Genomic DNA, 26,491 nt, shown 5'->3' with positions numbered 1-26,491 from the left:
ATACAAACTGCACGTGAAAGTGATGTCTAATACAAAAGTAATGATTATAATATATAATATATTGAAATATGAGTCAAAGTGAAATACGAATTTATAAGAATAAAATTAAAACGTGGCGCGCGGTATATAATTACAAAAAGACTGCAGCGTGTGGAAATCGATAATGGATATAGTGTCGTATTTGGGTACGATTCACTTAAGAATATTTAGGCAAAATGTTTAAATAAATAAACTATGAAATTAAAACAACCTTTGATGTTGCATATCAGCATACGCCTGTATACTGCTATACAACTTCTCCTACTGTACTAAAATCGCACTATTTAACATATAAAATCGCATATAAAATCATTTCATCGATCCTCGATTGACAGGTACATAATATCATAAGACTCATAAAAACAAAATAGCATACAAAATATCCTGAGTTATACATTTACAACTCAGGGTTACTAGATATTCCAATAGAAGACCCCATTTCGAATAATAGATTGGCTACACAGATAAGGCTCATCAGTCATTAGTAAATACGGCCAATAATACTAAGTGAACACAAACTAGCCCATAATTATACCCACGCTTTAAATAAGTATAAATACCCCCCTTTCTTTCAGAGATGAAAAAGGAATTCACTTTTAATAAGAATAAAAAAGCCTACAAGCAATATTAATCTTATTCTTCCTGTTTTTTTTATCTTTTATTTTTCCGTGTCAAACAAACCGTTTTTCCACACCTACTACGAGTACATACGTCTATATTAAAGATCGCATGATTGGTCTAAATACGATATACGAATGACAGTTGGATACAGAATGCTATACCACTGAATTACGATATCACCGATCGAGAAGAGAATCTTATCAGATCAAATTAAGAATTATAAGAAAGAGAAACTTGATATTAATAGTTCTCTCAATGGATTAGCTACTCATAGAGAGAATAGAGCAGATATTAGTATAAATGGTTTATTTACTTATATATTGATATAATTATAATGCTGATAAAGATTATAAAGAAATAGTGTATGAATTAATGGATACCTATCTTCTACATCCAAATATACAAATATCGATAAGACATTTTATATTTGGAATCGTATTTTATTCATTACAAAGATAATAAATGAATGATCAACTATATGTAGTATGTTCTACTGACAATTACACTTGACGAACAATTATGCATCTTTTACAGTAACCGTTGCATGATCTGATAAATAAGTGTCTCGTAACACTAAAGATTTATTACAGTACTCGTGCTCCCGATCCACTGATATGGGACAACGTTAACTGGAAACAATTCTAACGGGTAGTATTCATTTAACCCAAAGCACGAAACAAAGTATAGATCTATCCCAAAACCAGAAAGGTGGACTCATCATTAAAACCCAGGAAAGTTGTGCAATATAGAAAGCATCAATTATTTCCTAGCAGCATAGTTCTTTTAGTCTATTTTTACCTCCAATAAAGATATACTTTTATCTCATTATTTCTCAAGTGTATCAATTTTGTCAAATACCACATATAGAATAAATAAAAAAAGTAAAACTTGCGAAATTAACTAAGGCTTTTTTAAACAGATGAAAGGGGGTCTTTATATGCGCATTATTTCAGACATAAATCAGACAGGCTGATAATGATCTTAGGTAGATTTATCCAGAGAGTACTCGGATGTAATGATCCCGTATACAGAGGCCATAATGAGATGACAATAGCAGTAGCAATAGGGACGCTCAAATAAAATCGGGCCTCCAGGTTCCAGGTTCCAGCAAATTTTAGATAAATTCTATTGGCCAAGCATTCTCTGATTTCTTTTTGTGATTTCTTAAATTTGCTGGAGCAAAAAGTGCTCCAGAAAAATAAAAATTAATTCCAGCTTTTTTTTCATCCATTAACATTTTGGTATTTCGTTACATGATGTAAGGCTATCAAGCATGACATAATTTATTTCTTTAGTCTTTTCCATTTCAACAACACTTTTATTATTATTATGCCTCTCTTGTCAACTAAAAAACGTCTCATGGAAGACGTTAAAAAAATGCTGTTTTTCTTCATTACAAAATATGAACGAGAAACCAAGTCGACCGAAGTAGATCGTCGCATAATCGCGATGACAAAACAAAATCTGGAAACAATGGCAGCTTTTTACCTTGCTTTACAAACCGAAAGATACAGCGTGAAAAAAAACTGGGGTACTTGTATTCGTACTGGCACATATCTCGATTTATTAAACGAAGGTAGAGAAAGTGTCTTTAAAAGTAAAATAAGGATGAGTAAAGAAGCCTTCAAAGACGCAGTCAGAGCTTTTGGTGATTATGAGGAGTTCGAGAACTTCACGAAAGAGAAAATTGAGCTTCATTTCTTGATCACTTTTCATCGATTGGGATGTAAAGGAAATGCTGCTTCGATCACGCAGGTATCCGATTACTTTGGTGTTTCTGGTATGACAAAAAAACGCTCAGATTTATTATGATCTAACATTGAAAGTAGAAGGTACTGTGATCAATTACACCAAGAGAACCATAAATGCAATTCTGGCTAAAGAAAGTCAGTATGTTTACTGGCCAGCTGCGGAAGAAAGGGAACATATATCAAAGAAGATAGGCGAAAGAAGCCACTTCAAGTCATGCGTCGGATTTGTCGATGGTACATTTATAAGAACCGAGCGTAGTCCCAGCTATGCCAAGAATAATTCTTATTCTTATAAACGTGCGTATGGTATCTCTACAATGCTCGTTTGTGATCACAAACGAAGAATTCGTGTTTGTGTCACTGGATGTCCTGGTGCTATTCATGATAATAATGTTTATCAAGCAACAAATCTGGCCAAATCCCCACATAGATATTTCTCTCCTGGTGAATATATATTAGCTGATAGTGAATACAGTGTCACCTCGACTGTCATCTCATCATACAGAACCGGTTCATTACAGGCTACAAAAGAAGAAATAGAGAAATTTAATTTGTATGTAGCTCAAACTCGTATCGCAATTGAACATTGCAATGGAATTCTGAAAGGAAAGTTCCAAAGCCTTCAAGAGCTTCGTATTACAATTCGTGACAGGAAAACTTTGATCGAAGCAGGAAAATGGATTCGTGCTTGTTGCATTATGCATAATTTCCTTTTAGATGATTCAACTGACATAGAGGAGTTCAGAGAGGCCAATGGACATAGAAGATTCATCAGTAGTTCGCAGAATAGGTCAGATGATGATAGTAGTTTAAATTTCAGAAGAAATCAGTTGAAGAATGATATATTGCATAACAACGCTCAAAATTAATAAACATTTATTTAAAAAAAAAATAGGTTAATAATCTGCAAGGTCTTCCATGAACTTCTTTATGGTTTCATATCCTTCAGATTCTTTTTCTTCGTTTCGAAGTTCTTTATTTAAAAGCAGCCATTGCTTTTGTCTCTCGAATATCATTGCTACTCTCTCGTCATCTCTCTTTTCTCTTTGAAACTCCAATAGCTCGTCCTCGCGATCTTCATATTTCTTAGATGCTTTTTTTTTGTCTCTCAAAGAAGTCGGTAATGCACTCATTGAGACTCCTCTTTTTTCCTCTACTTTGTCTAGGCGAAGGTGATCTAGTAGAAGAGAGGGGCAAAACATCGTCATCATCATCATCATCATCATCCAAGTTGACATCATCAACATCATCCATGTTAGTTGAATGAACATCGTCTTCATGATCAGGCTGTTCATCATACGCACTTAAATCAGGAGTCCCACTGACGATATTCCCATTTGACTGCATTCCTTCACCAGTTACAAGTGGATCCGAGCCAAGTAAAGGGAGAAGATCATAATACCACTTAAACAAATGAGTGGTTTTCTCTAAAAGTTTAGATATAGTAAGTTAAACAAATTTAACGGTATAATAGTTAGCAGTTAGTAGTTTTCTTCTTACCTTCAACAGTGACGTTACCATCAACAGCAGGATCAACACCATATCCAGTAGCGGTTACCGTCTTGTAAGTAGCGGTAAATGATTTTTTCAAATATCTAATCGTCTCTATGATACTTTTTGTGCTTCTTTCACGATGTCCTCTGTTGACGAGGATTTGGGCCAGCTTTTTCGCCATACCTGTTTGGCTTTCGGCTTCACCTGGTTTTTGACTTTCACATCCGCTGAATTTACTCCAATTTTCTCCTACTAGCATCCATTCAACCACAATATCTTTTGAGCACTTGCCATTACTATCGTAGTCATTGATCCAGCTCTTTGCATTCGGGATCTTGTCTGTAACACCAGGACGACTATTAGTTGTGGAGCTTCCCTGGGGTTTAGGGGTAGCTGCAGACAGACGTGGAGTTGTTTCCAGTTCCTCAGTTTGTTGAGGTCTAGGCTGAATGTTGACAGGTGTTTGGTTCATTTTTAAAATTTTATGTGATATTTAAGATGAAATGAAGGACAATCCGCTACGTTTTTTTTTTTTATATAACACTCATCATCATATCGGGAGCCAAAAATTATACTTTGTAATGACATAAGGCCTCTTCTAGTACATCTTTCTCTACTATCTTTCATCATACGTTCCTCATTGATTCATTACATCATGTTCAGGACCTCCTCCAATCAAATCTTATTCTGAGTAAAAGTTTGGAATCTAAAAGCTGGCCACAAAAAAATATCATTCAGTAATATAGGCAGGATCTTTGACGGTGGTTATTCAGAGGAGTTAGAATAAACACAAAATATACGGGATTAGAATTGGCAGTGAAACAATGACAATAAATCCAATACTGTTGAAAAAGACTACAATAACACGCGTATGAAGATATACAGATGATATAAGAGACAGATATTCAATTATAAATTACAGTGATTAAACGAAGCTTATCCAACAAAAGCTTAATAACCCAAACTAAAATATAACAGAAAGAACGATGATTTATTTCAGTGTGTGGGTGAACAAAATTAAAAACCAAACTTTCTCAGTCACACAGAGCCAAAACCCAAATCTTCACTACTATTCAAGTTTATAGTTTTTTATGCAAATCTTTATTAAACATCGGACAAAGAAAAAAATTTGCTGGAAGCTGGAACCTGGAGGCTCGATTTTATTTGAGCGTCCCTAATCCTGTACATAAATTAAATGATCGGTATTTAATATAAAGTTTCAATAAGAATTACGTTTAGGATTATCAAATGGAAGTTTTAAGAAATGTGGATAGATTCGTATATTAAGTATGTAGCCTCAATTACGACAGACTACTCAGCGTACACTGTAATACATAGAGTACAGCGTAAATGAATGGGATCCTACATAGCCAAGAAGGCTTATCAATAGTTTCTGCTAGGTGCAAACAGTAAAATTGTTGGCTTAAATTTTTATATCATTTATTTGAGAATACTAGATTTTTTAGATACGTTTTGTCGTATTTGTGTTGTGATCGAGCCTATATACAGATATAACTTTATCATCGATTCTTTCTTTCTTATTTGATGACCTTTCTATAAACCATTATTATATTACTCTTTAAATTAAATACATGCTATTACACTATATTTACTACGCATTGATTACTCATCAAGATATAGAAAACAGTAGTCATACATTTATTCCAAATAATACAATCCAATGATATGATCGGTCTTTAATTGATAATACGCCTATTGTATATTTGACAGGTTTCACTCTAATGATTGATATTCAACCAGCCATGAATATGTATATAAAGAACCCAATTTATTGTATAATAAAGAGATTAGTTTATTTTTGCAGTTTGATAATTTTACTTCGTCAAATTTCTTATTTTTATTCTTAATTCGTTATTTTATCTCTCGAATTACTCAATTTGAAGCTTAAAAAAATCGAATACAATTACTATTTAATCTGTCTTGAGTTATAATATACTTCGTATATTATAACAGACTCAGTACCAGTTCTCATAATCTTCTACCTGGAAATCATACCTTACATCCAACCCCGGTTGGCTGATTTACTGCGGTTCCTTCTAGCACCTACAATGAGTAATCAAGTAATCCAATCATCGCACATATTGCTAAATGGATAAATGATTTATCTGCTAGAAATTCCGGACATACGAACATAGGCTTACTTAGTTATATTTTATAAGCTGTGTTTCATGTCGTTATTGATTTATACTTCAAATCCAACAATTCCCAGTCTCTGGAAATGTTTATTCGATCTACGCAGAAATTAATTAAGGTAATAATTTAATATAAAAGGACCTCTATTTTTATCATGAAAAACTCTCCAACTTATAATAAAGGATTAAAGAGTCTCATTATTCTTTACTTGTTAATTTTAATCTTTATATTTTTACCCTTTTATACTCAAATTATCTCACGTTTGTTAATCTACATTTGATTGCAAGACTGAACCATTAAAATCAGAAACTAAAGCGCAAAAAGAATAATGAAGTTGAGGGTATAGTTCAGAGAAAATGCCATAACCTGTCTTTTTACAGCCTTGAAGTTAAAGTGACTAAACTCGCTCATTTATTATACAATTGAGAGAAGTTCCTTGCTCGCTCGAATAAAAAAAAAGTGGCGCATGCTCGAATACAAAAACTTAGTTCGAGCTTTGTTCAAACTGGCGCAAGATCGGTGCAAGCTCGAAAGGTTGGAACACTACGAAAAGTCCTAAAAAACTACAAGAAAATTGTGTAAGTACGCCACAAATAATCATCCATTTGAATATATACATACTATCTAATGATATGCCTCCATCCAAAATATTTCTATACTTAATGAAGATCGGATCAAGTTTTAAAGAAGAAATAAAAGTGCCCGTTTCTGATACAAAATAAGGAATCGTTTAAATATATAACTGACAACACGGCTAAAATTTGGATAAAAAACGTATGCAACAATTACGTTTGGGAACCAATCAAAAAGAAAATACTGAGACTTTCTTTTAGAGCTTCCAATTATGGCCATCCATTTACTCTCGTCACTGTTGAGTCATTTTTTATTGAATAAGCCTTGAGTCCTTTCGAAAAACGTGCATTACCAATGTACTATAAAATATCAATACATTGTACTCAATAAATACTCCCTCTCTATATGCTTTATTTAATCCTAATAAAATGTTATAATGTGTTTGATTTTACTTTTGGACTTGAGATATCAAAAAGGTCATTTGCTCGGCGACGTCCGAAAGTCTTGTATCCTGTTCAGATCCACCGCCGCCAAAATGTCCTCTATCCAGATCCATCTTCAGTAAGGTGTTGGTAGCATCATAGATAGGTGGCGTGAAATGACGAATGCGAGCAACAAATTTAAGAGGTTGCCAGTAAGCCACTCGTTGATCCTTCATGCCGCCCGTAACAAATAAGGATGGTAATCGTGTATCAGGTTTGAACAATTTGGAGGAAATATTTTCGTAGGGAGAATAAGAACGTATTAAATCATAGGCTTTGGGATCTTGTGTGGGGTTTCCCCATTCGGGATATTCGATTTGTGTAAGAGGTAGTTCGGGGTTTAACATGGATGAAAGTGGGTCGACAAATGGGACTTTCAGGACGAGGGCCTTAAATAGATCGGGACGCATGTGAAGCATGGCGCCCACGAGGAGTCCCCCTGCACTGGTTCCCATGGCTGTCAAATGGTCGGGTGAGGTTAGTTTGGATTCGATTAAGCTCTCGGCAACAGATATAAAATCTTTAAAGCCATTCATCTTTTTATCCAGTTTTCCATCCTCGTACCAATCTTTTCCAAGCTCTCCTCCTCCTCTGATGTATTTCACATTTTAGTTTGCGTGTAGTTGAATTATTTTGCATTTAGTTACCTGACATGGGCTAGTGCTATTACCCATCCACGTTCAATAAGAGGAAACTGTTCTACACGGAAATCGATGTTGGTCGAAGTACCGTAAGCACCATACGATCTCATCAAAACAGGGTTTCTGAGCAGAAAACAAATAGTTTAACGAGAATTATAAAAAAATAGGTCGCGAAATAAATATGCATACCTTCCGTTCAGCTCAATATCCTTTCTGTGAATCAATGTGACTGGAATTTGTTTATCATCATGCGATTTAACGTGTGTTTGTGTACAGGTGAACTTTGACCTATCAAATTCTGATATGTCATTAGAAAACAAAATAAATTTAAAAAAGTGACGATGTACTTACTTTTGATGGTTTGGACACGAATAGGTTTAAGTTGATGTGCGGCCATATCGTATTCGTAGGTTGACTCATGGGTAAAAGGTGAAATGACAGAGAAGCGGAAAAAATCTGTATTAAAATCCAAATTGGTTCCTGGATGCACCTCACAAAATTTCTCTGGTAATTCTACTTGATGTGTTTCTTTTGTATGTAAATCATGACACAAAATCATGGGTAACCCATCTCTTCGGCCATAAATCACTACATTATTCTACAATGAAACATAATTATCGATACAACACAAGTAGAAAGAAAGAAATAAATAAAAAAAACTTTACTTGAAATAGATCCACATCTTCGATTTTTTCAGTGGGCTTCATGATGATAAGATCTTGCCAGTTTCCACTGCCAATGGCATGGTCGGAAGCTTGAACAAGTTTGAAATTTTTTGCATTGTCTGCATTTGTCAGGATATAAAAAGTGTCCTTATAGAGACGGGAGGTTAGTCTTTTGAGTCTGTTTATGTATATGTCTTTATCTTACATTATGATGATCTACATAGTATTCTATTCCGTACACCCGAGGTTTCACTAATTGTATTTCTGGCATTCCATTCTTATAATCGTGGTCTGATTTAATCACACGTACTTCAGAGGATGATAATGAGTTTGCGTTGATAGTAACATATTTCTAGAAAACAATGCGTGTCAATTATGTATACATATATTTCTGATTTAACTAAGTGTTTGTTTACTCCATCTTTTGAGCTTGTGATATCCACGAAAACAGTATCATCTAATTCCTCATATACCAAGACATCTTCGGATTGTTCTGTGCCGATAGTATGTGCATAAACCTATTTTTTGATGGACATCAGATTTTATTGGATCAAATATATATTCATTTTACCTGATATGGTCTTAATTGCGCATTGGGTACTGTGTAATAAACAACATGATCATTTGCCCAAACAAAATTAAATACGTTTTCCAACACTTCATTCTAATAATGAAAAGTGTATGCTTTTTTAGAACACATGTTGTATGATAATAACAAAAAAGAATTTACCTCCCAATGGCTTTTATTGTTTAAGTCTTTAAAATGTAATTCACCATATTCCATACCTTCTCTTTCGGTATTGTAGGCAAAAATCGAGTGATCTGGGGATAAAAGCACTTTACGTATCGACATGTTCATGGATCTGAGAAAGCCCGAGTTCAAGAGTACTTGCTACAAACATAATTAGCATATATTTTAATTTCATTCAGTGATTTTTTTTTTACTTCAGGTGCATTATTTCCTTCTCCCAGTTTCTTTCGAAGATAGACCATGCCATAAGCAGAGGTTGTGGAATAATACTCGAAACCATGGGCTACGGTTTTTAATGGTGCTAAGGTATTAGGTATATATAACCTCCTCTTCATTTCCTGTAAAACAACCTTGTGTAAAAATTTATGCCGACGCATGGCTTGACGCGTAAACTCATTTTCCGACTGGATATAGGAGCCAAGATGCTATAAATAAAAACTAGTAAGTGGCTGCTGTGCCTTACTATTTTTAAACATACTGGATCCGATATGTTTTCCATCCAAGAAAATAGATCTTGCCGAGTTTTTCCATGATGTAATTGGATATCACTGACTGTTTTAGGTCTAGGCACTTTGCTTTTACTTTTTTAGAAAATTAAAGTTAGTACATAAAACTGCCAAAAGTAGGCAATGTTACCTTTGAAAGATGTCCTTAATGGAAGAGAATAATGTTCTCGTCTGTTGATACCTGGACGTGCTGTTGATTCGACTATGAGGCTCTTATGACACAATGACATCCAATGACAAACTTACTATAGACATGGCGTTCTCCTAATGACAATCATTTTTGTATGAGCAAAGTTTTGCTCTGGAGAGGAGTTACTAGGGAAGAAATGTATGGAGAGAAAAAAAAAGAGGTCACACACCCCTTTTTTGACATCTAATTTGTCGGAGAAGAGGCTACAAATGCGCATTAAAACGGCCTGCTTCATGTGATATGGGGCGAAAAAGAGAGGTGACTTTTTATTTTAGCATCATGATCCCACGCCCTGTTTAAATATTTTATCTTTTTTATAATTTCTTCTTTCTTCTTTCTCTTTCTCACTTATCAATATGCACCCTGCGTTAGTGTTTGGTATAGTTATTGGTGGTGCGCTTGTATTATGGGGTGGATATGAAGCTGTCAACACGATATACGAATGGCATCAGGATAGGCAGGAACAAAAGAGTTATGAAGAATATGTCAAAGCCCATGCAGAAAAAGGCAGACTTGTACCCGTCACTCTCTTTGAAAATCATGACGAAGATGATGAAGAAGATGATGAACCATTGGGTGTATGGCAAAAGAGAGACTCAATGCATAGCCAACTGAGACATAGAAACAATCATTCTTCATCTGAAGAGGTAAAAACGTTAAAGGTATAATAATTTAAAATTCCCATTGCTTATTTGTCTATAGCCGTCGCATCAATATGAATTGCTTGAAATGCAAAGGTCTTTATCGAGCAGAAGAAGTCTTCTGGAGAGAGAAAGTGCGCTGTTGCAACAACAAGAAGCTGAATTTGAAAGAAAAAGAATGATACTTCGTTCCAAAGGCAATAATATCACGGGTGTATTTAAGGATGATAGTGATCTTGAGCAGAATCCATTTGAGTTTGTTCAGAGCTCACATTCATCCATTTATCAAGAACAAACGAAAAACCCGTTTGACGATCCAGCGCCCACAGCTATAACAAAAGAGGAGGATCTACAGGAGAGGGGTGCAACCCATAAAAGATATCCTTCTTCTGACGACGGAAGCTGGTCGGATTTCATGATGGAAGACTCAGCAGACGATCACATTACAAAAGGAAATTTTATTTCTTAAATTTATCAATAAATTCTTGTTTAAAGGAAGAGTTCTTTGGCATGATGATAAAGGAGGGTACACCATTTTTAACAGTGTATTGTTCTAACGACAAGATCTTTCCTAAGGGTAATTTCTTACCAATCTTGATGAGTTTAGGGTTTAATCCACGTGTGTCCTCGAAATAAACCTCCACAGAATCGGCATTGTATTCTCTACGAGCATCCCATGGTGCAGGTTGTTCAAACATGACTTGTAAATGATCGTAGAAAGTGTGTGTCTCGTTGAACTGTTGGATATAATCACTTTCTTTATATTCGGGATATAAAAAGAAAACGGGCCAGTTCAATGTTTGCGTCTCATGATCGAATTCAATAGCAGCCTTTTCATACACGTCTTTATCTACAATTTCCATCTTGATCTTACGTTCCTCTAATGCCTTTGCCAATATCGCCTTCTTATTGCGTTCTCGTTCCTCACGTTCTTCCTTTTGTCGAATCTTTTCATCAATCTCGTTCTTACGTTTCAATGCCTTTTCACGTATGTCTTTGATATTTTTATTTTCTGCGTCAACAGTAAGTGCATGATCACAACAATCAATCGTTTCCACTAACTTGTCTAATGCAAGCAACGCTCTGGCCGATCGATAAAGAGCTTTGACGTTTTTGGGATTGATCTTGAGGCACTTGGAACAATCTGTCAAGACGCGACCATAGTTTTTTAATTCGAGGTTACACGCTGCTCTGTTGGCTAAACAGGCTTCAATGATGGAGCTGTCTTTACACTCCGTGTCGATGGCTTTGGAGTAAAAGATGATGGCGTCGGGATATTTAGCTTTACCTGCACGGAAACAGTCGTTGCCTTGTTCTTTGAAATTTAATGCCACCTCTATTTTTGGGTGCAATAAGTATTGATACTGCAAGAAATCTTTTATCATCTCCCTTCTTACCTTCGGGTGTGCCGTCAAAAACAAGCGACTGGAGGGCCGCTAAAGTATCGTTTTCTTCGGCGGGTAAGTCGCTCATAAAGAGTGGCACTTTAGCCAACTCTTCCTCTAAATTCTCGGGGTCCATGGTGTATTCACTCTTGTATCTTTGAGGTCCTGCCTCCACATGTTGTTCTGACATTGTTTGAAATTAACAGAAATAAAGAGAGAGAGAAAATAATAAGCGCAGTAGCATATGCTAGAAAGAAAAAAAAATCTAAGCCACGCTCAAGGTATATATAGAGTCGCATTTATTCACCCCCCGCATTGTTTTTGAAGCAATAGACTTTTATCCGCAAACCTCCCAAAAATGTATAAAGCCAGAATTGGACTATTGACAAGAACTCTGTTATCACAGAGACAAATACCTCAAAAACAAGTGAGGATTTTACAAGCCTACTCTTCCTTACGTAAAGTTAGACAACCTGGTAAGTCATTGGGAACAAAGAAAGTTTGGAAAAGAGAATGTTGAACTTTCTTTCATACGTTAGGTCCGCGTAGTCGTGTATTGAGTCATGTTGAACCTCTTAGAAAGACTCGTACTCCTGTGGCACCTCAAGCAGCCAGTGCAGTGGAAGGTGGTTTAGAGCACAATGACGACACTGTCGACAACACTACAAGTCCCATTAGTGACACACTTGTCCAAGTACCTACAGATGCAGAGCACCAAGTGATAAAACCCGACTCAGCTGGAGCAGCCTTGTTGACACAACCTGCGATTGTGGTGGGAAGAGAACTGGAGATGATGAATGTGTTTTTAGGATACGAGCAAGCCAACAAGTATAAGATTATGGATGCCAATGGCAACCATCTTGGATATATTGCAGAGGAAGAAGGATTTGGTAAAAGCATCAGTAGACAATTATTGCGTACACATCGAAAGATGAATGCCACGATTTTGAATCTGGAAGGTGATGTCATGTTCAAGATTGTTCGACCTTATTCTTTAGTGAATAGCCGCATCTATATTTATACTGCGGATGATGAATTAGTCGGAGAAGTGCAACAACGTTGGAATTTGGTGAGAAGAAAATACGACTTGTTTGTTGGTACCTCTCAATTTGCCTCGATTGATACACCCTTTTTGGGTTGGGACTTCAATTTGACAGATGAACATGGAGGTGCATTGGGTAATGTCAGCCGAAACTTTGTTGGTTTTGCAAGAGAAATATTTACAGATACAGGTGAATATGTCTTGAGAATGGATGCTGTCGATGGTAATTCAAGAGGTATGACCTTGGATGAAAGAGCCGTAACATTGGCCTGTGCTATTTCAATTGATTTTGATTATTTTTCAAGACACTCAAGTCATGGCGGTGGTGGATTCTTACCGTTTCCCATGATGATGGGAGGTGGTGAACGTCATGAAGGTGAAGTGGATGGTGGCGCTGTGACTGGTGGCGCTGCTGCTGGTGGAGCAACTGGCGCTGCCACTGGAGGTGCTGTGGGTGCTGCTGGTGGTGACTTTGGTGGTGGTAGCTATGGCTCTGGTGATTACGGTTCTGCATCCACACCCCCACCTCCACCTCCACCTCCAGCGGAGAATACAAATGAATGGGGAGATCCTTGGTTATCTGATGAACAAGCTGGTGTATCCAATCCTGATGACGAAGGAGGTTTTTTTGATAGCTTGAGCGACTTTTTTGGCGACAGCAATTAAATAAAAAAATAAAAAGTTTAAATTTTGTACTTCTTTTTTCGTTTCTATTATTTTTCCACCTTTTTTACAGTATATCAATGTTGAAAAGCCGTCTTGTGTTTAGTGCAGTTCTCAAACGAAAGTTTCATGCATTGCCTAGTTTTGAAAAGTTTGTCATCACGCCCGAGATTAAGTCGGCTATCCTTCAAGGAAGACCTGTAGTTGCTTTGGAATCCACAATCATCAGTCATGGTAAAAAAAACTATACGCAGGAGCACTGTGATTTTATCTAACAGCTAAACAGGTATGCCGTATCCTCAGAATGTAGAGACAGCCAAAGCAGTAGAAGATATTATTCGAGATCAAGGTGCTATTCCTGCCACTATTGCTCTCTTAGACGGCAAAGTTCATATTGGTATAAAAAAGAAATGACATAGAAAAATTATTTATCTTTAATTCACACGCTCATTATAGGTTTGACGGATGAAACTTTGGAACTTTTGGGTAAAGTAGGTATCGGAGCACAAAAAGCTTCGCGACGTGATTTATCCGTCGTGCTTGCTCAAAAAAAAGTAGGAGCAACCACGGTTGCAAGCACAATGATTTTAGCAAGAGCTGCGGGTATTTCTGTATTTGTTACCGGTGGCATTGGCGGTGTTCATCGAGGCGCAGAATCATGTAAAATCACCCATTTTATGAAAGAAAAAAATGTAGACTAAATCATGGAAAGATTAGCTTTTGATATTAGTGCGGATTTAACAGAGTTGGGAAGAACTCCGGTTGCTGTAGTATGTGCTGGCGTCAAGAGTATCTTAGATATTCCCAAGACATTGGAGGTCTTGGAAACCCAAGGTGTGACAGTAACTACTGTAGGCCCAAATAACAAGTTCCCCGCTTTTTATACCCCTGAAAGTGGATACAACGTAAGCCAATCTACTTTTATCGACTGATAAGTGTACCTAACAAAATGTAGAGTCCCTATCATGTAGATAATTCCTTGGATGCTGCCCGCATGATTCGTAAGTGATCGTGCGTATGTTTCTATAAAGTACAAAATTTGATAATACGTGTATGTAGAGGCCAATCATGAGTTGGAGTTAAATAGTGGTATGGTATTTGCGGTACCTATTCCTAGTGAATCTGCAGCTGATGCAAAATCTATTGTAAATGCCATTGATGCCGCCATCAGTGAAGCAAGGTAAATCCTTTTCAGGGACTGATTTATTTAAAATAACCCATTGTTTCTTTTTATTAATACAGATCAAGCAATGTGCGTGGTAAAGATGAGACACCCTTCTTATTGAAGCGTATTGCCGAACTCACTAAAGGGGAATCTCTTGCTGCCAGTAAAACAAAAACTTTATATGCAAAAAAAGCAGTAATACTGATCAATTTATTTTTTATATGCAGATATTGCGCTTGTTAAAAACAATGCAAAGATTGGTGGACAAATTGCTGCCCATTTAGCCCAACTCAAAAAAACGGTATAAGATAGAGTATTTTACTTTAAAAAGTCGTTCTGGTTACCATCCTCAAGTGCTTGAACGACATCTTTCCAAACATTAGCACTCTGTGGAAAATAAAAATAAAAAAGTTAAGATGTATAAACCAGATACAATAACATTTAAACTTACATCTTGATAAAAATTGACTTTTGCTTCGGTATAAGATTTAAGAACATCATGCATTTCTATAGCTTTATTCTTGTTGAAAAGTGCATCTTCTTTTTTGACCTGATCTGAAAAGGCAGTAGAGATTTGAAGCGTTTGATCAATGGCCTCTTTTAATTCTCTTGTTCGCTCCTCTAATTTGACGGATTTTTCTCTCTTAATTCTATCCGGGTCAGCGCCTCTAATTTCATTTAACTTTGCAGTGATGTAACTGGCCACACCGCTGTCTATTTTCTCTCGGTCCTGTGTGGTTGCTTGTAAATAATCCGAGAGTTCTTCAAAATCGAGCTGTTTTTGATCTCTGAGTTTCAAAACATCAGTTACTGCATGATAATACGCCATGTAGTCCTGCACCTCAATCAGCCATTCATCGTCATGAGCATGGATTCCTTTGAGGTTTTGTGTGTATCGTTCAAGGCCTTGAGCAAATGAGGTTAGATCCGACTTGTAAGAAGGCTCTATATCGGCTAATCCACGCACACTCTTTGTAAAATCTTCATAATCATGACATAGATCCTCTGAGCGTTTCTGTGTTCTGGCGAGTGTCTTTTGTAACATGTCAAGATTATCCTGCATCAAATGGTTGTGTTCCTTCATATCAATAAACTTTTGATCGGGTTTGCGTATCTTTGAGAACGCATTGAGTAAAGAATCTCCAATGGTGTCAATCACAGTCTCTTGTCCTTCACGTAAAGCTCTCGCTGAAGCATCATTCTAATAAAGAAAAATTCCCGTTATTAAACAAAAAAGCAATAAATCAGAATGAATTGAGACTTACAAAGTCGGGAGATTGGAGAAACATGATGAAAAAGTCTGCTTTTCCAAGTATAGGATGTCTTGCGATCCGTTGAACAAATCTTTCAAGACTGATTCTTCTCTTTTCAATAAAATCCGAGCTGAAGCGATCCCCTTTTACGTATTCTATACACGTGATAGGTTTACAATCAATTAAAGAAAAAGAATGACGCTATTTGTATTACCTAAACGGTGTTTATCAGGCAACGGAGGGACAAAACATGCAGGAAAGTGTGTATAAAGTACATTATGAAGCCAAACAAAATCTTGAAACCGTCTCCGCGACTTTCTGTTCTGTAGTAAATATAATAAAATTAGCGTGTTGCTTCTTAAAGAAAAGCAGTAAAAAGAGTGCATCAATGTTTTAACCTTACTTGGGACTCCACCAGATAGGATATAAAAGATCCTTGTCCCTCTGTTTCTTTTCTGGGTGCAGTGACCACCACTTGTATCTCGGACTGAAGACTACTGGTACTACTCGTCATACTCTCGTGTTGACTGGCATCGTTACTAAAACCTGAGACTTTATCAGATATATCAATGTCTTCATGAAAGGATTCGGCAAAATACTGTGGTCAATATACAAAAAAATAAAATGTCAATGGTGTGTGAAATAAAGTCGTAAGGAGTTATACATTATGTGAGTTCAAGACAGCTGGTTCATGACTGACATCATTTAAAGGGTCAAGCAAAGCATTATCTGAAGCTTGCAGTACGTCCCATTGTACGTTGAATTGATCTTCTGTTGAATGCGCCATTCGTGTGTGTCTTTGTGTGTGTGTCTGTGTGTGTAAAGGAAGAAAAGAGGGTTAGGAGAGAAAAAAAAGCTGAGCTGTTGTTAAAAAAGGATCATGATATTTGTAATTCCGTTTTCCCAAACAATAACAGCTGCACGAAAAGGCTAAATACGACTCTTTTCGTCACAATGTATATGCAGCTTGTGCATAGAAACATAGAAATGGATTGATCTCCTTAATAAATTATTATAAAAATATATTCTGTAATAAGTAAATAAAAGTACATACATAGAGAGAGAGAGAGGAAAGGAAAAGAAAGTGAAAATAGATAACGTAAAATTATATTTAATCCAAACTATGACTTCGATAAAAATCAATAGCTTCCGATGTCTGTCGTAGTGTGGCGATGTGTGCCGATGTGTCTCTCACTGTTTATCGTACTGTGTCGTTGTACGTCGTTGTGTGCCGGCTGAAATAAAAGTTATTGACGGTTATAATATGAAAAAAACTGATATATTTATTTTTAATAGTTCGATGATAAATTAAGAAATCCTGTGCAGGCTCTTTGAGCCACATAATAATTTAGATAACCATAAACTTCCGTACAATACTAAGGACTAAATATTAATTATCTTTATGCGCCGATGCAGTTCCTTCAGGATATGCTATATCAAAGGCTGATTTGTTCCTTGTTAAAAGTTTCATTAATACGAACCAGTTCTTTTAATTCAACTAGCAGGTACGCTAATATTTCAAATACTCGTAGCCAATTACACTCGATTGGAATCCGTGCTGTCTGTACCACCTTGTAGAGATACTTGGTCATAGTTTGTTTCTGTTAAGGTGATCGCCATTTCAATAGCCTGCACGCCAAAGATCTTAACCTGTCTCAATGTTTTAAAGCCTGCATCCATATTTGTCATTGTGAATCCCTTTCAGTCTTGAAAAACAATTGCTTATTTGTTTGGAGGTATCGCTGATAGTATGATGGATTTTTTCTTGATGTTTGTCGTATCTGACGTCTAATTCCACGAATATAATTACTTCTTAACTTGTCACTCAATTATAATATATATGCCTTATGTATTATACATATCATATTGCGAATATATTCCTATTGGTTTGACACAATACCAGCTCACCCTATATGTCAAACCGAGATCAGATTCCATTTAATCGTTTCTGGATTGGTCTAATAGATGTCGACGCTTCTGATCTCTCATAAATTTATTTAGTAATCCAGTAAAGGACCCTGTCATTGATTGGATAAACGATTTTCTACTGGAAGCGCCGGATATGAGTTACCTAGCTCCTTGTATTTAAGAATAAGCTATGTTTCATATGTAACTAATTTCTAAATCTAATTCTATCAATTCTCCGGTTTCCCAGTTTTCGGGTAAACAGTTAATTTGATCTGCGCAGGAAAAATCTTGAATATAAAGAGGACCTCTATTTTTATTATGACAAAATCTCCAACTTGAATTAAAGGATCATTAGGTCTCATTTCTTTACTTGATTTATTTAATCTTTTAATTTCCCTTTTTACTCTTCAATTATTATAATGTTGACCGTTACATCCTTCCTTTGACAATATTTCTTTGCCAAGCCAGTCGAATCCGAGACCATTACAAAAATTGTGCTGTGGGTTTTGCCCAGTTGTTCAGATTGATTTTTGCTAGTGCATGCTGTTTGATCTGAGATTTGCACCAGTTGAACTGCAAATAGTCAGTTTAGTTCGCAAATGATTGACAAATATGTACTATGTTCATCCCGAGCTGGTTTTCTGCTGCTTTTTCTGTGTGCAATTGTCTTCAAATGTGGTAAGAATGAACTTGGATGTCTGGAGAAGTTGTTATTCATGGCTTATATTCGCAATATCTTCGCTTATCTGCGTCCATATCCAGCGTGACAACGTGCCTAGAGATTGTTTTAAAGCAGCCAGCAGGAATGCTTGTACATTTATACTAGACTGGGGGTATGTAATTCTCTCTGTTTTTGGTTTTCATTTGTAATCTCGTCCCGTGATTTTTTGTTTAAAAATTTGTTAGATGGCAAGTCAAATGTCACTATTGGTTCCAGCCATTTTAGACAATCTTTTGACAGCTTTGGAAGATGATGTTTGTATGTATTGTGTGTTGAGAAAAAATCATTCGATTTACCACTATCTGTTGCAATAGATACAAGTGTCGTGTCTTCTTCACTTTGATCGGAAGTATTTAGAACTCCGTTTTTTTCTAAACGTGTTTTTTATACCACTTACAGTAAGCCCGGTCATGACCAGCAAGCTATTATAACCATACCCATTCACAGTTTAATCGCAGCCAGTTAAGCCTTTCCATTAACTGTGTGTTTGAAACCCCCGAACCCAACCTAGGAGATCAGTATCCTATAGCAAAGACAAGTCGTAGCCATAATATCGCAAGAATGGCAATGTATCCTTTATATTTTATTTGGAAAAAGAGGTAATGATTTAGTGTTTCTTGAAAAAACAAAAGTTACTACATACCAAACTTTTAGCTTTTATTTAAAAAAAGGGAGAAGCATATTATAGGAATAGAAAAAGGGAAAAAAGTGTGTAAACGAGTCTTTAAGATGATTTAACTTAAACAGTGTGTGAACGAGATTAATTTGTAAAAATGATAAACAAGAGTTTATGTCAGAATAATTTAATTGTTTATTTAATTAATCGTCAATAATGTAAGGGTCTTTACTTAAAATAGAAGCATTTCCAAATATCCCGAGAAAGGCGGGAACTTGGTAGTTGTCTATCCGCTTTTCAGTAGTGGCATGAAATGATAGTAAAGCATATTTTAGGATTGACAAAAATCAATCATCCTATGTAAGTTAAGATGATTTGGCATGTCAATCGATGTAAACATTTTTCTTAGACTTAAGGGCAGAATTTCACTTGATTTTAAAAAATACGTTTAAAAACAATATGAAGATGTAGAAATTTCCATAAAAAATGTCAAGGGTAGCCAAGTGTATGAAGGAGCAGTACAATCTTAGCATTAAGGTTGTAAGTCAACACCCTGTTGCCAGAAACAAAGAGGGAAACTTTCAGAAACGTGCAAATTGGGTTGAACAGTGGGTTGAAAATGGTATGGGCTACCTCAAGGACTGTACATCTATTGATGAGTCCGAGTTTGATATCAATATGCGACATAGTCGAGGCTGGTCACCACGCGGTTCAGAGTCAATGACTGAGACTCCATCGACGAAAGCTACTTCGCATACTGTTCTTGGTGCAATCTCGGCAATCTATGTTGTGAATATAAACCTGATGGGGTCTGGAGTTTTGAAGAGAAAGAAAGTAATGGGTACTCCAAAAAGAAGGGCACCTGAGGACAAACTTGATGTACCCAAGGATACTTCAGGTAAACATTATCTTCGGTTTATTCAGTGATATCATGGATTTCATGGATGAGTTTTCAGAAATGAAAGGATACTTCATTGTTATGTACAATGCTCCAATTCATGTCCCTGAAATAATTGATCCCATAATCATGCAGCGAGGTCACGCCCCTGTGTACCTTTCACCCTACTCACCAGAATTAAACTCAAACGAACAATTCTAGTCAATCATAAAAGGTAAAGTAAGACGAACCAAGCTATAGCGATAGAGAAACTCTTCTAGGAGAATGATTGGGGCTAATGAGGTTGTACCGATTATTCATTTTGAAAATATTATTCAATATTCAGTAAATCAGTTTGAAAAGTGTCAAAATAAAATACCCTTATAAATTCTAAAAAACGACCAAATAAAAAATTTATAAAAATGACCAAAAAAATGATCAAACAAATGACCAAATGATTAAAGTGCCCAATTAGTTTCTAAATTCCGACCAATGATTTCAAAACAATGTCCAAATGGCAGTGGAAGCACTGTACTTCTCTTTTATAAGATAGAAAAGATTGTTTTATAATAAAAAGGCAACGCCTGCTACAGCAACTAAAGAAACTAAAGTTCTTGTAGTTAATGGAGCATTTGCAGAAGAAGCCCCGCCTTGAGCAAAGATAGAACCAGGTGATTGAGAATGTCCAGGAGCTCCTGTGCTCTGAGTTTTTGAACCAGTAAAAGTAGGAACTGCAGCAGGACGAATTTCAATGGGGATAGGTAACTTTGTGTTTGTAGACTTGTCCAAGAAGACCACTTGATAATTGCCTGGCTTGACGGTGCTGGGAATATTGAAATTGATCGAATGTTCAAAGTAAGTAAGGTTGCCTTCACGTTTCACAAATGCATCTGTCTTGGATACATCAGCTGTAGCAGCGATCAGGATCGACGTAGCATTAGTGCCAACTACTGTTGCTTCCAAGTTGATCTGAAGAGTGAGAGCTACAGTTTATACATAGTTAGTTCACAATATTCTCTTTTGTAAGTATATGTATATTACCAGAACTATCGACATCTGAGAAAAGCCGATAAGTACATGGCAGAATCTGATTCACTACATAAGGGCCGTTACTAACGGGACTTGTAACATTATAGTTTCTAGTGGGTGCTGTTATTTGTGCTGTGACTCCAATGACAACAGCAAATACAAGAGATGTAATAGTAGCAAATCTCATTATTAAATATTATTAAGAAAAGAAAGAAAGTATTATATTTTTTTTCTAATTTTTGGTATATATGTATATTTCAGTAAAATTAAATAAGAAAAGAAAAGAAAAGAGAAAAAAAAAGAAAAGAGAGAAAAAGAGAAGCGTTTCTTTTTCTTTGAGGAATATTTGATCTAAACAGGAAGTAGGGGGTTAGAAGGGGATTTCTGATGACTCCTGCCGAACTATTTAGTTCCTAATTACTGTTACATTGGTCAGTATAAAAACTTGGTTCTTTAAACCATATAGTATCACACCCAATTATTGTAAATTTAAATAAAACTGGGGGACACTTTTTTTTTTTGGAATACGATTTTTTTATTTGTTATTATTATTACTGCTGATGATGATGACGATGATAATGATGATGATATATATTATATAAATAAGAAGAAAATAAAAAAAATCATAAAAAAAAACTCTTAAACTAAAGTTAAAAAGAAGGCACAAATACCAATAGTGGCAATTGCCATGGAGGCTTCAATACGGTTGGAAGCACTGATAACACTGGGTCCGGCATAAGGTCTAGCTGCAGGGCTAGATGGCAAAGGTGCGGCAGAAGCTCCTGAAGACAGGGGACGGGTAACAGCAGCAGATGCACTTCCAGATGGTAAACTGGCAGCAGAGGAAATAATACCAGCTATAAGTGATAGATTTATTAGGCAATGCACTTTATTTTACCACAGAGAAAGAAGAAAAAAAACTTACCACTTGCGGCCCAAGAAGAAACGGCACCAGCAGCAGATGTATTGATGACGGAAGCTTCAGAAACAACGGAAGCTAAAACGGAAGCGGCACCGGTTGGAACAGAAGAAGGTAAGATAGCAGTAGCGGAGGGAGCAAGTGTAGCTGATGGTGCAGTTGAAGTCCAAGAAGTAGAAGAGGACATGGCAAGTCCGTTTAATGCCATATCACTCATAATCTTTTTATGTCCATTACTACCACCTTCATTTTCATTCTTTTCATTCTCATCTTTCTCATTCTCATCAGGTTCATTTTCGTTTTCTAATACACAAAAAAATTTATACATGTAAAAAACTGGATCCTTTCAAGTTCTCTTTTTTTTTTTCCTTTTTACCACAAGTAACATCACGAGCTAAAATAGCTAACGTAGCAAGCAACAAGAGAATAGATTGAGACTTCATTTTTTCTTTTTAGGGATATAAGAAAGAAGAAGAAGAAAAAAGGTCCAAAACTGAAAAAAAAAGCACAACCTTTTTATAACAAAATAATAATGGTACCTTAAATTAAATTTTTCTAACTCTTATGTCTTGGCCTCTTTTAGATCTTTTTTTCGTGCATCAGGTCTTTCTTTTTCTTGTTTCTAGCTTTAATCTTGCTTAAAAAGAGTTGAATAACCAAGTATAATGCTTTATTATTATTATTTTTCCTAATGTCTAGGCCCCGGAATTTGCAATGGTTATCAATTCTCTGGTGATGCATCAAGTGCTAGGTAAAATACCCCTATTTTTTAAGGAAGCGAAACGGACATATAAATAAAAAGTCGAGATCGTCCTTCTCCCAAAGCATTTTGCTTATCTGTTTACCCAGTCTTAAATCATTGGTCATTGCAGATCATTCATGAACACTAAAAGAAAAAGAATAAAAAAAAAAAAAGAGAGAGACAAAAAGGAGGGAAATGATATAATTTTTATTATAGTTATTATATGAGCAATTATATGTATGTGTTAAATACATCAAGAAGAAACAGTTGTCTACTTAGGAGTTGGGTAATTTTAAACTAGAATATTTAGCATGCATACAACAACAAAAAGTAGGAGTGAATCTAAAACGTCAAAAAAAAGTTTTTGGCTCGTAAGAGATCAAACTCCCTTTTTTTTTAGAACATGCTGTTGTTAGTATACAATAAGTTTTTTTAATTATTAAAAAAAATAGTTTTATTTTATCAATAATGAAGGGGATTGATCGTATACATATTAAAACTATCAAATGTGTCAATTTTTATAAATGCCTATTTAAACTGGTCGAATTTACAAAGATTTTCTAAAAAAACCCCAACAGAAATAGATTGTCTAGAATCATGTCTTTTTGTATACACGCTCTAATTATTTATTAAGTAAATCTAATAACCTTTGTAGCATAGAGTAAACAGATCAAACTCTCTAAAGACCTCGAAAAAAAATTAATTAAAATAAATAATACAATTAACAAATAAATTAATTGCTGTCTTTACATTATTTTTTAAGCTTATTGTTACCCGTTCATGTAGTCTGTATACTGTGCACGTAACCTATAAAGCACGAAATGAAATCGATGGATCCCCCCGCACTCCTTTTTTTCCCCGTTTTTTTTTTAGCCTGTTTTTTCTCGGGTATCCGCTGTAGCCCACTTGCATTTCAGGATCCTTGGACAGTAAGTGGACAGCGCCAGCTGATGACTATCTGGCGTAAATATTTGATCAACTTCTACAAATACTCGACAAAGGCATGTTTCTATTTTTTTATCTACTGGTTATCAAAGATGGCCAATCAAGTTGTCTGTTGATGATATAAGTGACAAGTTATGTACAAGCTCTTGCTGTACATAACATGTGATCATGATGCATACGAGAATTGAAAAAAAAATGTGCATAACAAGCATTGCTCTAAACATTGAGATAGCTATTTATCAAAAGATACATATTTGTTATTAATTTAAGAGGGTGAGGGGGAGGTTGAAAGGCACAAGTCTGATTATAGCCCAAAGATTTGTATAGCTTTACCTTGACATTTATATCAATAATTTGTAGCATCATTGCAAAACTTATGGTCACTGTGAGCACGTCTCATAGCTTGTATACCCAATTGGAGTATATATTCTGCATGAGTAAAATAAGAAAGAAGAGGACGGTGCCACTGTTACGCCTGTTGCGATTAGCGACAGCTGAATCTATATCATTTGTCGTTTCTGTACATATACAATCTAATCTAATAAGTCAGACAGTTTTATCATAATCACAATTTATCAAACTTCAATAACCTACTATTTACATCTATTTTATTACTTTACCAAGTTACAGAGTATTATCACTTTAAATTCAAACAAATAAAAATTATTATAAGATCAGCACAAAAAGGATTTCAGAAATATGATAACAAAATTCAGACGATAAAACTAAACTAGCATTTTTCCCCTCTATTACCCATTTTTAAATGTAATTAAGGAGTGCTCCACTTTCTAATTTGGACACCTTGACACTTAGAATTAAGGAAGCCCGCAAGAACATCACTACGGAAGATTGTGTTGGTTGGATGCGACATTCAGAAACTTACTGGGATAAATATTTTAATAAAGAGTCCAGGCTAAATAAAGGTTTATAGACTCTACTTCTGATTGCATCAACGACATAATGAGAATGACGGACTCCGCAATTATTTATGCCGATATAAAAACCATGCCTATTGTGGCTGCCCAGAATATTTATGACGTTTCGAACGAAAGTTACAACATGATGTGCAGTTGTACTTTTTTATGTATTTACACTCTTCTTATCATCGAGAACTAAATTAATATCATTGTCAATTATTTTTATAAACCCACAATTTATTTTTTCGTTTATGAGAATTTTAAGTAGTGTTAAAGGACTGCAGCCACAATATTGTTAATTTAATAACGATAACATTTTATAAATTTTTATGGGCGAATTACATTAGCAGCTTGGCCACCAGCCATATTTCCTGCAGCACTGTAGTCACATACGTAGAAGTACTGTTTTTTGGCAGCACAGTAAGTGGAACCACAGCCAATCTCGGTGGTACCTTTCCAGACCACTTGAGTAAAGTGTCCAACGGATTTGTTAGAATATCTGGAGCGGCCTGTGTTGTAGTCATAAAATTGAGATTCATCGTACCAGGCCTGGATAGAAGCTTCCAAAGAAGGTCGTCCCCAAGCAAGATTTTGACCTGTTCCCTTTGCCTAGATTCAACAAACATATAATTCATTATCAGCTTCAACGTGTAATAGAATATGTATTTTAATTTTTTACGTTATTATCACTTACGACATTATGGGCATAGTTACAAGTTCGGCTAACGGCAGTAGCATGGTTTGCTAAAGCTTGATTCCATCTTAAACCGGCGACATGATGCTTGGCACGTAAGCTGTTATGCGCATTTAAAGCTTGAGTTTGGATACTGTCAGTTGGAGCAGCTAAGACAGCCTGAGAAATTACAGTAATAGTAAATACAACTTTCAAAAAAGTGGATGAGAAGAGCATGATGTTTTCAATCAATTGTAAACAACTGTTGATGAGTAATTTACTAAATACACAAAATATTATACTCTTTATATACATCTTCTTTTTTTTTTATTGGTTGTATTTAATATGTGGTATTTTCCTTAGCAATAAGCCTAAGTGAGCCTAAGCCGATCCAGGTATTACTCGTGCAAGAAATCCCCATGTGTTTAAGCCTTCACTGAGAATTTAAACTTTAAATAATGGCACAGTACCTAAGAGTTATTTTTAATTGCAGCAACAAATTCAATAGAATCTATTTCATGTATTTACTTTGTGAGCTACACTTTGATGTTTTGATGTTTGATACTTTATTATTAGAAAAAAAAACTAGACGTTATTAACTAAGGTAGCCATTTTTTATATTAATAATAAAAACTTTTTACAGTAAGCTTCGTTAACTTTTTTTTAAATGAGATTTTTCATAACCTGTTTTTAATCGCTCACGTTCTTTTTTTGTTACTCTAAATTTAAATACAGAAATTATAATCCTCTTTCAAATAATATAACATGCCGGGGCGATCATTTGTGCGTAACATCTCATGATTCACAAAAACAGTTTGTTTACTATAAACATTGTAGCGGCTTTGCATGATTCTCTTAAACTTCGCCTCAATTCCTTTTATAGTAATTCGGGTTGCTCTGCTAATTTTGGGCTGATCAGAGAGCATTCTTAAATGCAGACTAAAATCATGAAATAATGTGTAGCACTTAACCACTTTAGAGATTTGTATAGCGGATAAATGTTAAGAATAATGCGAGGCTTAACAATACATAAAAAAAGCCACAGATCTATTTTTAATGTAACCTCCTGTAAGTTCAAAAGAGATCACAATGTAGTTATCATAAAAGAAAAGTACTTTTTTTTGTATT

General features: G+C 35.5%; 10 protein-coding genes across 10 annotated transcripts; 4 read left to right on the top strand and 6 right to left on the bottom strand.

The window, feature by feature from the left end:
• Positions 1-7,080: 7,080 nt before the first annotated feature.
• Positions 7,081-9,932, bottom strand: EV154DRAFT_572393 (prolyl oligopeptidase; the record flags this gene model as incomplete). Its single annotated transcript, XM_051606330.1, has 13 exons — positions 7,081-7,705; positions 7,762-7,878; positions 7,945-8,053; positions 8,107-8,353; positions 8,421-8,567; positions 8,626-8,772; positions 8,837-8,938; positions 8,992-9,084; positions 9,151-9,312; positions 9,366-9,596; positions 9,650-9,752; positions 9,808-9,848; positions 9,924-9,932. The coding sequence occupies 13 exons, from the start codon at positions 9,930-9,932 to the stop codon at positions 7,081-7,083; spliced, it is 2,133 nt and encodes a 710-aa protein (XP_051450093.1).
• A 191-nt stretch (positions 9,933-10,123) lies between these two features.
• On the top strand, positions 10,124-10,963 carry EV154DRAFT_533943 (uncharacterized protein). Its single transcript, XM_051604003.1, has one exon. The coding sequence runs from the start codon at positions 10,224-10,226 to the stop codon at positions 10,533-10,535; it is 312 nt and encodes a 103-aa protein (XP_051450092.1). The 5' UTR covers positions 10,124-10,223; the 3' UTR covers positions 10,536-10,963.
• A 3-nt stretch (positions 10,964-10,966) lies between these two features.
• Positions 10,967-12,083, bottom strand: EV154DRAFT_541093 (uncharacterized protein; the record flags this gene model as incomplete). The annotated part of the gene is made up of 2 exons (XM_051604470.1): positions 10,967-11,844; positions 11,906-12,083. The coding sequence occupies 2 exons, from the start codon at positions 12,081-12,083 to the stop codon at positions 10,967-10,969; spliced, it is 1,056 nt and encodes a 351-aa protein (XP_051450091.1).
• On the top strand, positions 12,073-13,948 carry EV154DRAFT_180749 (Scramblase-domain-containing protein). The gene is made up of 3 exons (XM_051594242.1): positions 12,073-12,369; positions 12,433-13,832; positions 13,885-13,948. The coding sequence occupies exons 1-2, from the start codon at positions 12,252-12,254 to the stop codon at positions 13,599-13,601; spliced, it is 1,287 nt and encodes a 428-aa protein (XP_051450090.1). The 5' UTR covers positions 12,073-12,251; the 3' UTR covers positions 13,602-13,832; positions 13,885-13,948.
• Positions 13,638-15,237, top strand: EV154DRAFT_533939 (pseudouridine-5'-phosphate glycosidase). The gene is made up of 8 exons (XM_051604002.1): positions 13,638-13,832; positions 13,885-13,995; positions 14,055-14,258; positions 14,316-14,503; positions 14,554-14,599; positions 14,658-14,778; positions 14,841-14,926; positions 14,991-15,237. Exons 1-8 carry the CDS (start codon positions 13,679-13,681, stop codon positions 15,068-15,070), a joined length of 990 nt encoding a protein of 329 aa, XP_051450089.1. The 5' UTR covers positions 13,638-13,678; the 3' UTR covers positions 15,071-15,237.
• On the bottom strand, positions 14,935-16,986 carry EV154DRAFT_180717 (uncharacterized protein). The gene is made up of 6 exons (XM_051594241.1): positions 16,681-16,986; positions 16,420-16,614; positions 16,231-16,339; positions 16,029-16,171; positions 15,215-15,964; positions 14,935-15,150 (listed from the first exon to the last, which is right to left on the bottom strand). Exons 1-6 carry the CDS (start codon positions 16,801-16,803, stop codon positions 15,082-15,084), a joined length of 1,389 nt encoding a protein of 462 aa, XP_051450088.1. The 5' UTR covers positions 16,804-16,986; the 3' UTR covers positions 14,935-15,081.
• Positions 16,987-20,702: 3,716 nt separating this feature from the next.
• EV154DRAFT_180478 (uncharacterized protein) lies at positions 20,703-21,422 on the bottom strand (the record flags this gene model as incomplete). Its single annotated transcript, XM_051594239.1, has 2 exons — positions 21,180-21,422; positions 20,703-21,121 (listed from the first exon to the last, which is right to left on the bottom strand). The coding sequence occupies exons 1-2, from the start codon at positions 21,352-21,354 to the stop codon at positions 20,703-20,705; spliced, it is 594 nt and encodes a 197-aa protein (XP_051450087.1). The 5' UTR covers positions 21,355-21,422.
• A 329-nt stretch (positions 21,423-21,751) lies between these two features.
• EV154DRAFT_557313 (uncharacterized protein) lies at positions 21,752-22,540 on the bottom strand. The gene is made up of 3 exons (XM_051605419.1): positions 22,463-22,540; positions 22,093-22,389; positions 21,752-22,024 (listed from the first exon to the last, which is right to left on the bottom strand). The coding sequence occupies exons 1-3, from the start codon at positions 22,527-22,529 to the stop codon at positions 21,807-21,809; spliced, it is 582 nt and encodes a 193-aa protein (XP_051450086.1). The 5' UTR covers positions 22,530-22,540; the 3' UTR covers positions 21,752-21,806.
• Positions 22,541-23,649: 1,109 nt separating this feature from the next.
• Positions 23,650-24,338, top strand: EV154DRAFT_488854 (uncharacterized protein; the record flags this gene model as incomplete). Its single annotated transcript, XM_051599195.1, has 2 exons — positions 23,650-23,855; positions 24,134-24,338. The coding sequence occupies 2 exons, from the start codon at positions 23,650-23,652 to the stop codon at positions 24,336-24,338; spliced, it is 411 nt and encodes a 136-aa protein (XP_051450085.1).
• Positions 24,339-25,017: 679 nt separating this feature from the next.
• Positions 25,018-25,600, bottom strand: EV154DRAFT_433067 (CAP domain-containing protein; the record flags this gene model as incomplete). Its single annotated transcript, XM_051596712.1, has 2 exons — positions 25,018-25,299; positions 25,388-25,600. 2 exons carry the CDS (start codon positions 25,598-25,600, stop codon positions 25,018-25,020), a joined length of 495 nt encoding a protein of 164 aa, XP_051450084.1.
• Positions 25,601-26,491: the final 891 nt, after the last annotated feature.

This window comes from Mucor mucedo (genome assembly GCF_025094135.1).
Source record: "Mucor mucedo strain NRRL 3635 chromosome Unknown EV154scaffold_300, whole genome shotgun sequence".
In the NCBI taxonomy this organism is placed as follows: Eukaryota; Fungi; Mucoromycota; class Mucoromycetes; order Mucorales; family Mucoraceae; genus Mucor; species Mucor mucedo.
This window is presented reverse-complemented; position numbering and strand designations above follow the sequence as displayed.

What these genes read in the sequence shown, in the direction of transcription:
- EV154DRAFT_533943 (XM_051604003.1), top strand. Translation starts at nt 10,224, where the DNA reads ATGCACCCTGCGTTAGTGTTTGGTATAGTTATTGGTGGTGCGCTTGTA.
- EV154DRAFT_180749 (XM_051594242.1), top strand. Translation starts at nt 12,252, where the DNA reads ATGTATAAAGCCAGAATTGGACTATTGACAAGAACTCTGTTATCACAG. An exon ending in ACGTAAAGTTAGACAACCTG is followed by an intron (nt 12,370 to 12,432) that starts GTAAGTCATTGG and finishes TTCATACGTTAG; the next exon opens with GTCCGCGTAGTCGTGTATTG.
- EV154DRAFT_533939 (XM_051604002.1), top strand. Translation starts at nt 13,679, where the DNA reads ATGTTGAAAAGCCGTCTTGTGTTTAGTGCAGTTCTCAAACGAAAGTTT. An exon ending in GGATGCTGCCCGCATGATTC is followed by an intron (nt 14,600 to 14,657) that starts GTAAGTGATCGT and finishes ACGTGTATGTAG; the next exon opens with AGGCCAATCATGAGTTGGAG. An exon ending in AGGGGAATCTCTTGCTGCCA is followed by an intron (nt 14,927 to 14,990) that starts GTAAAACAAAAA and finishes TTTTATATGCAG; the next exon opens with ATATTGCGCTTGTTAAAAAC.
- EV154DRAFT_180717 (XM_051594241.1), bottom strand. Translation starts at nt 16,803, where the DNA reads ATGGCGCATTCAACAGAAGATCAATTCAACGTACAATGGGACGTACTG. An exon ending in GCCTGATAAACACCGTTTAG is followed by an intron (nt 16,172 to 16,230) that starts GTAATACAAATA and finishes TCACGTGTATAG; the next exon opens with AATACGTAAAAGGGGATCGC. An exon ending in TTCTCCAATCTCCCGACTTT is followed by an intron (nt 15,965 to 16,028) that starts GTAAGTCTCAAT and finishes TTTCTTTATTAG; the next exon opens with AATGATGCTTCAGCGAGAGC.
- EV154DRAFT_557313 (XM_051605419.1), bottom strand. Translation starts at nt 22,529, where the DNA reads ATGAAGTCTCAATCTATTCTCTTGTTGCTTGCTACGTTAGCTATTTTA. An exon ending in AGCTCGTGATGTTACTTGTG is followed by an intron (nt 22,390 to 22,462) that starts GTAAAAAGGAAA and finishes TTTGTGTATTAG; the next exon opens with AAAACGAAAATGAACCTGAT. An exon ending in TTCTTCTTGGGCCGCAAGTG is followed by an intron (nt 22,025 to 22,092) that starts GTAAGTTTTTTT and finishes TATCACTTATAG; the next exon opens with CTGGTATTATTTCCTCTGCT.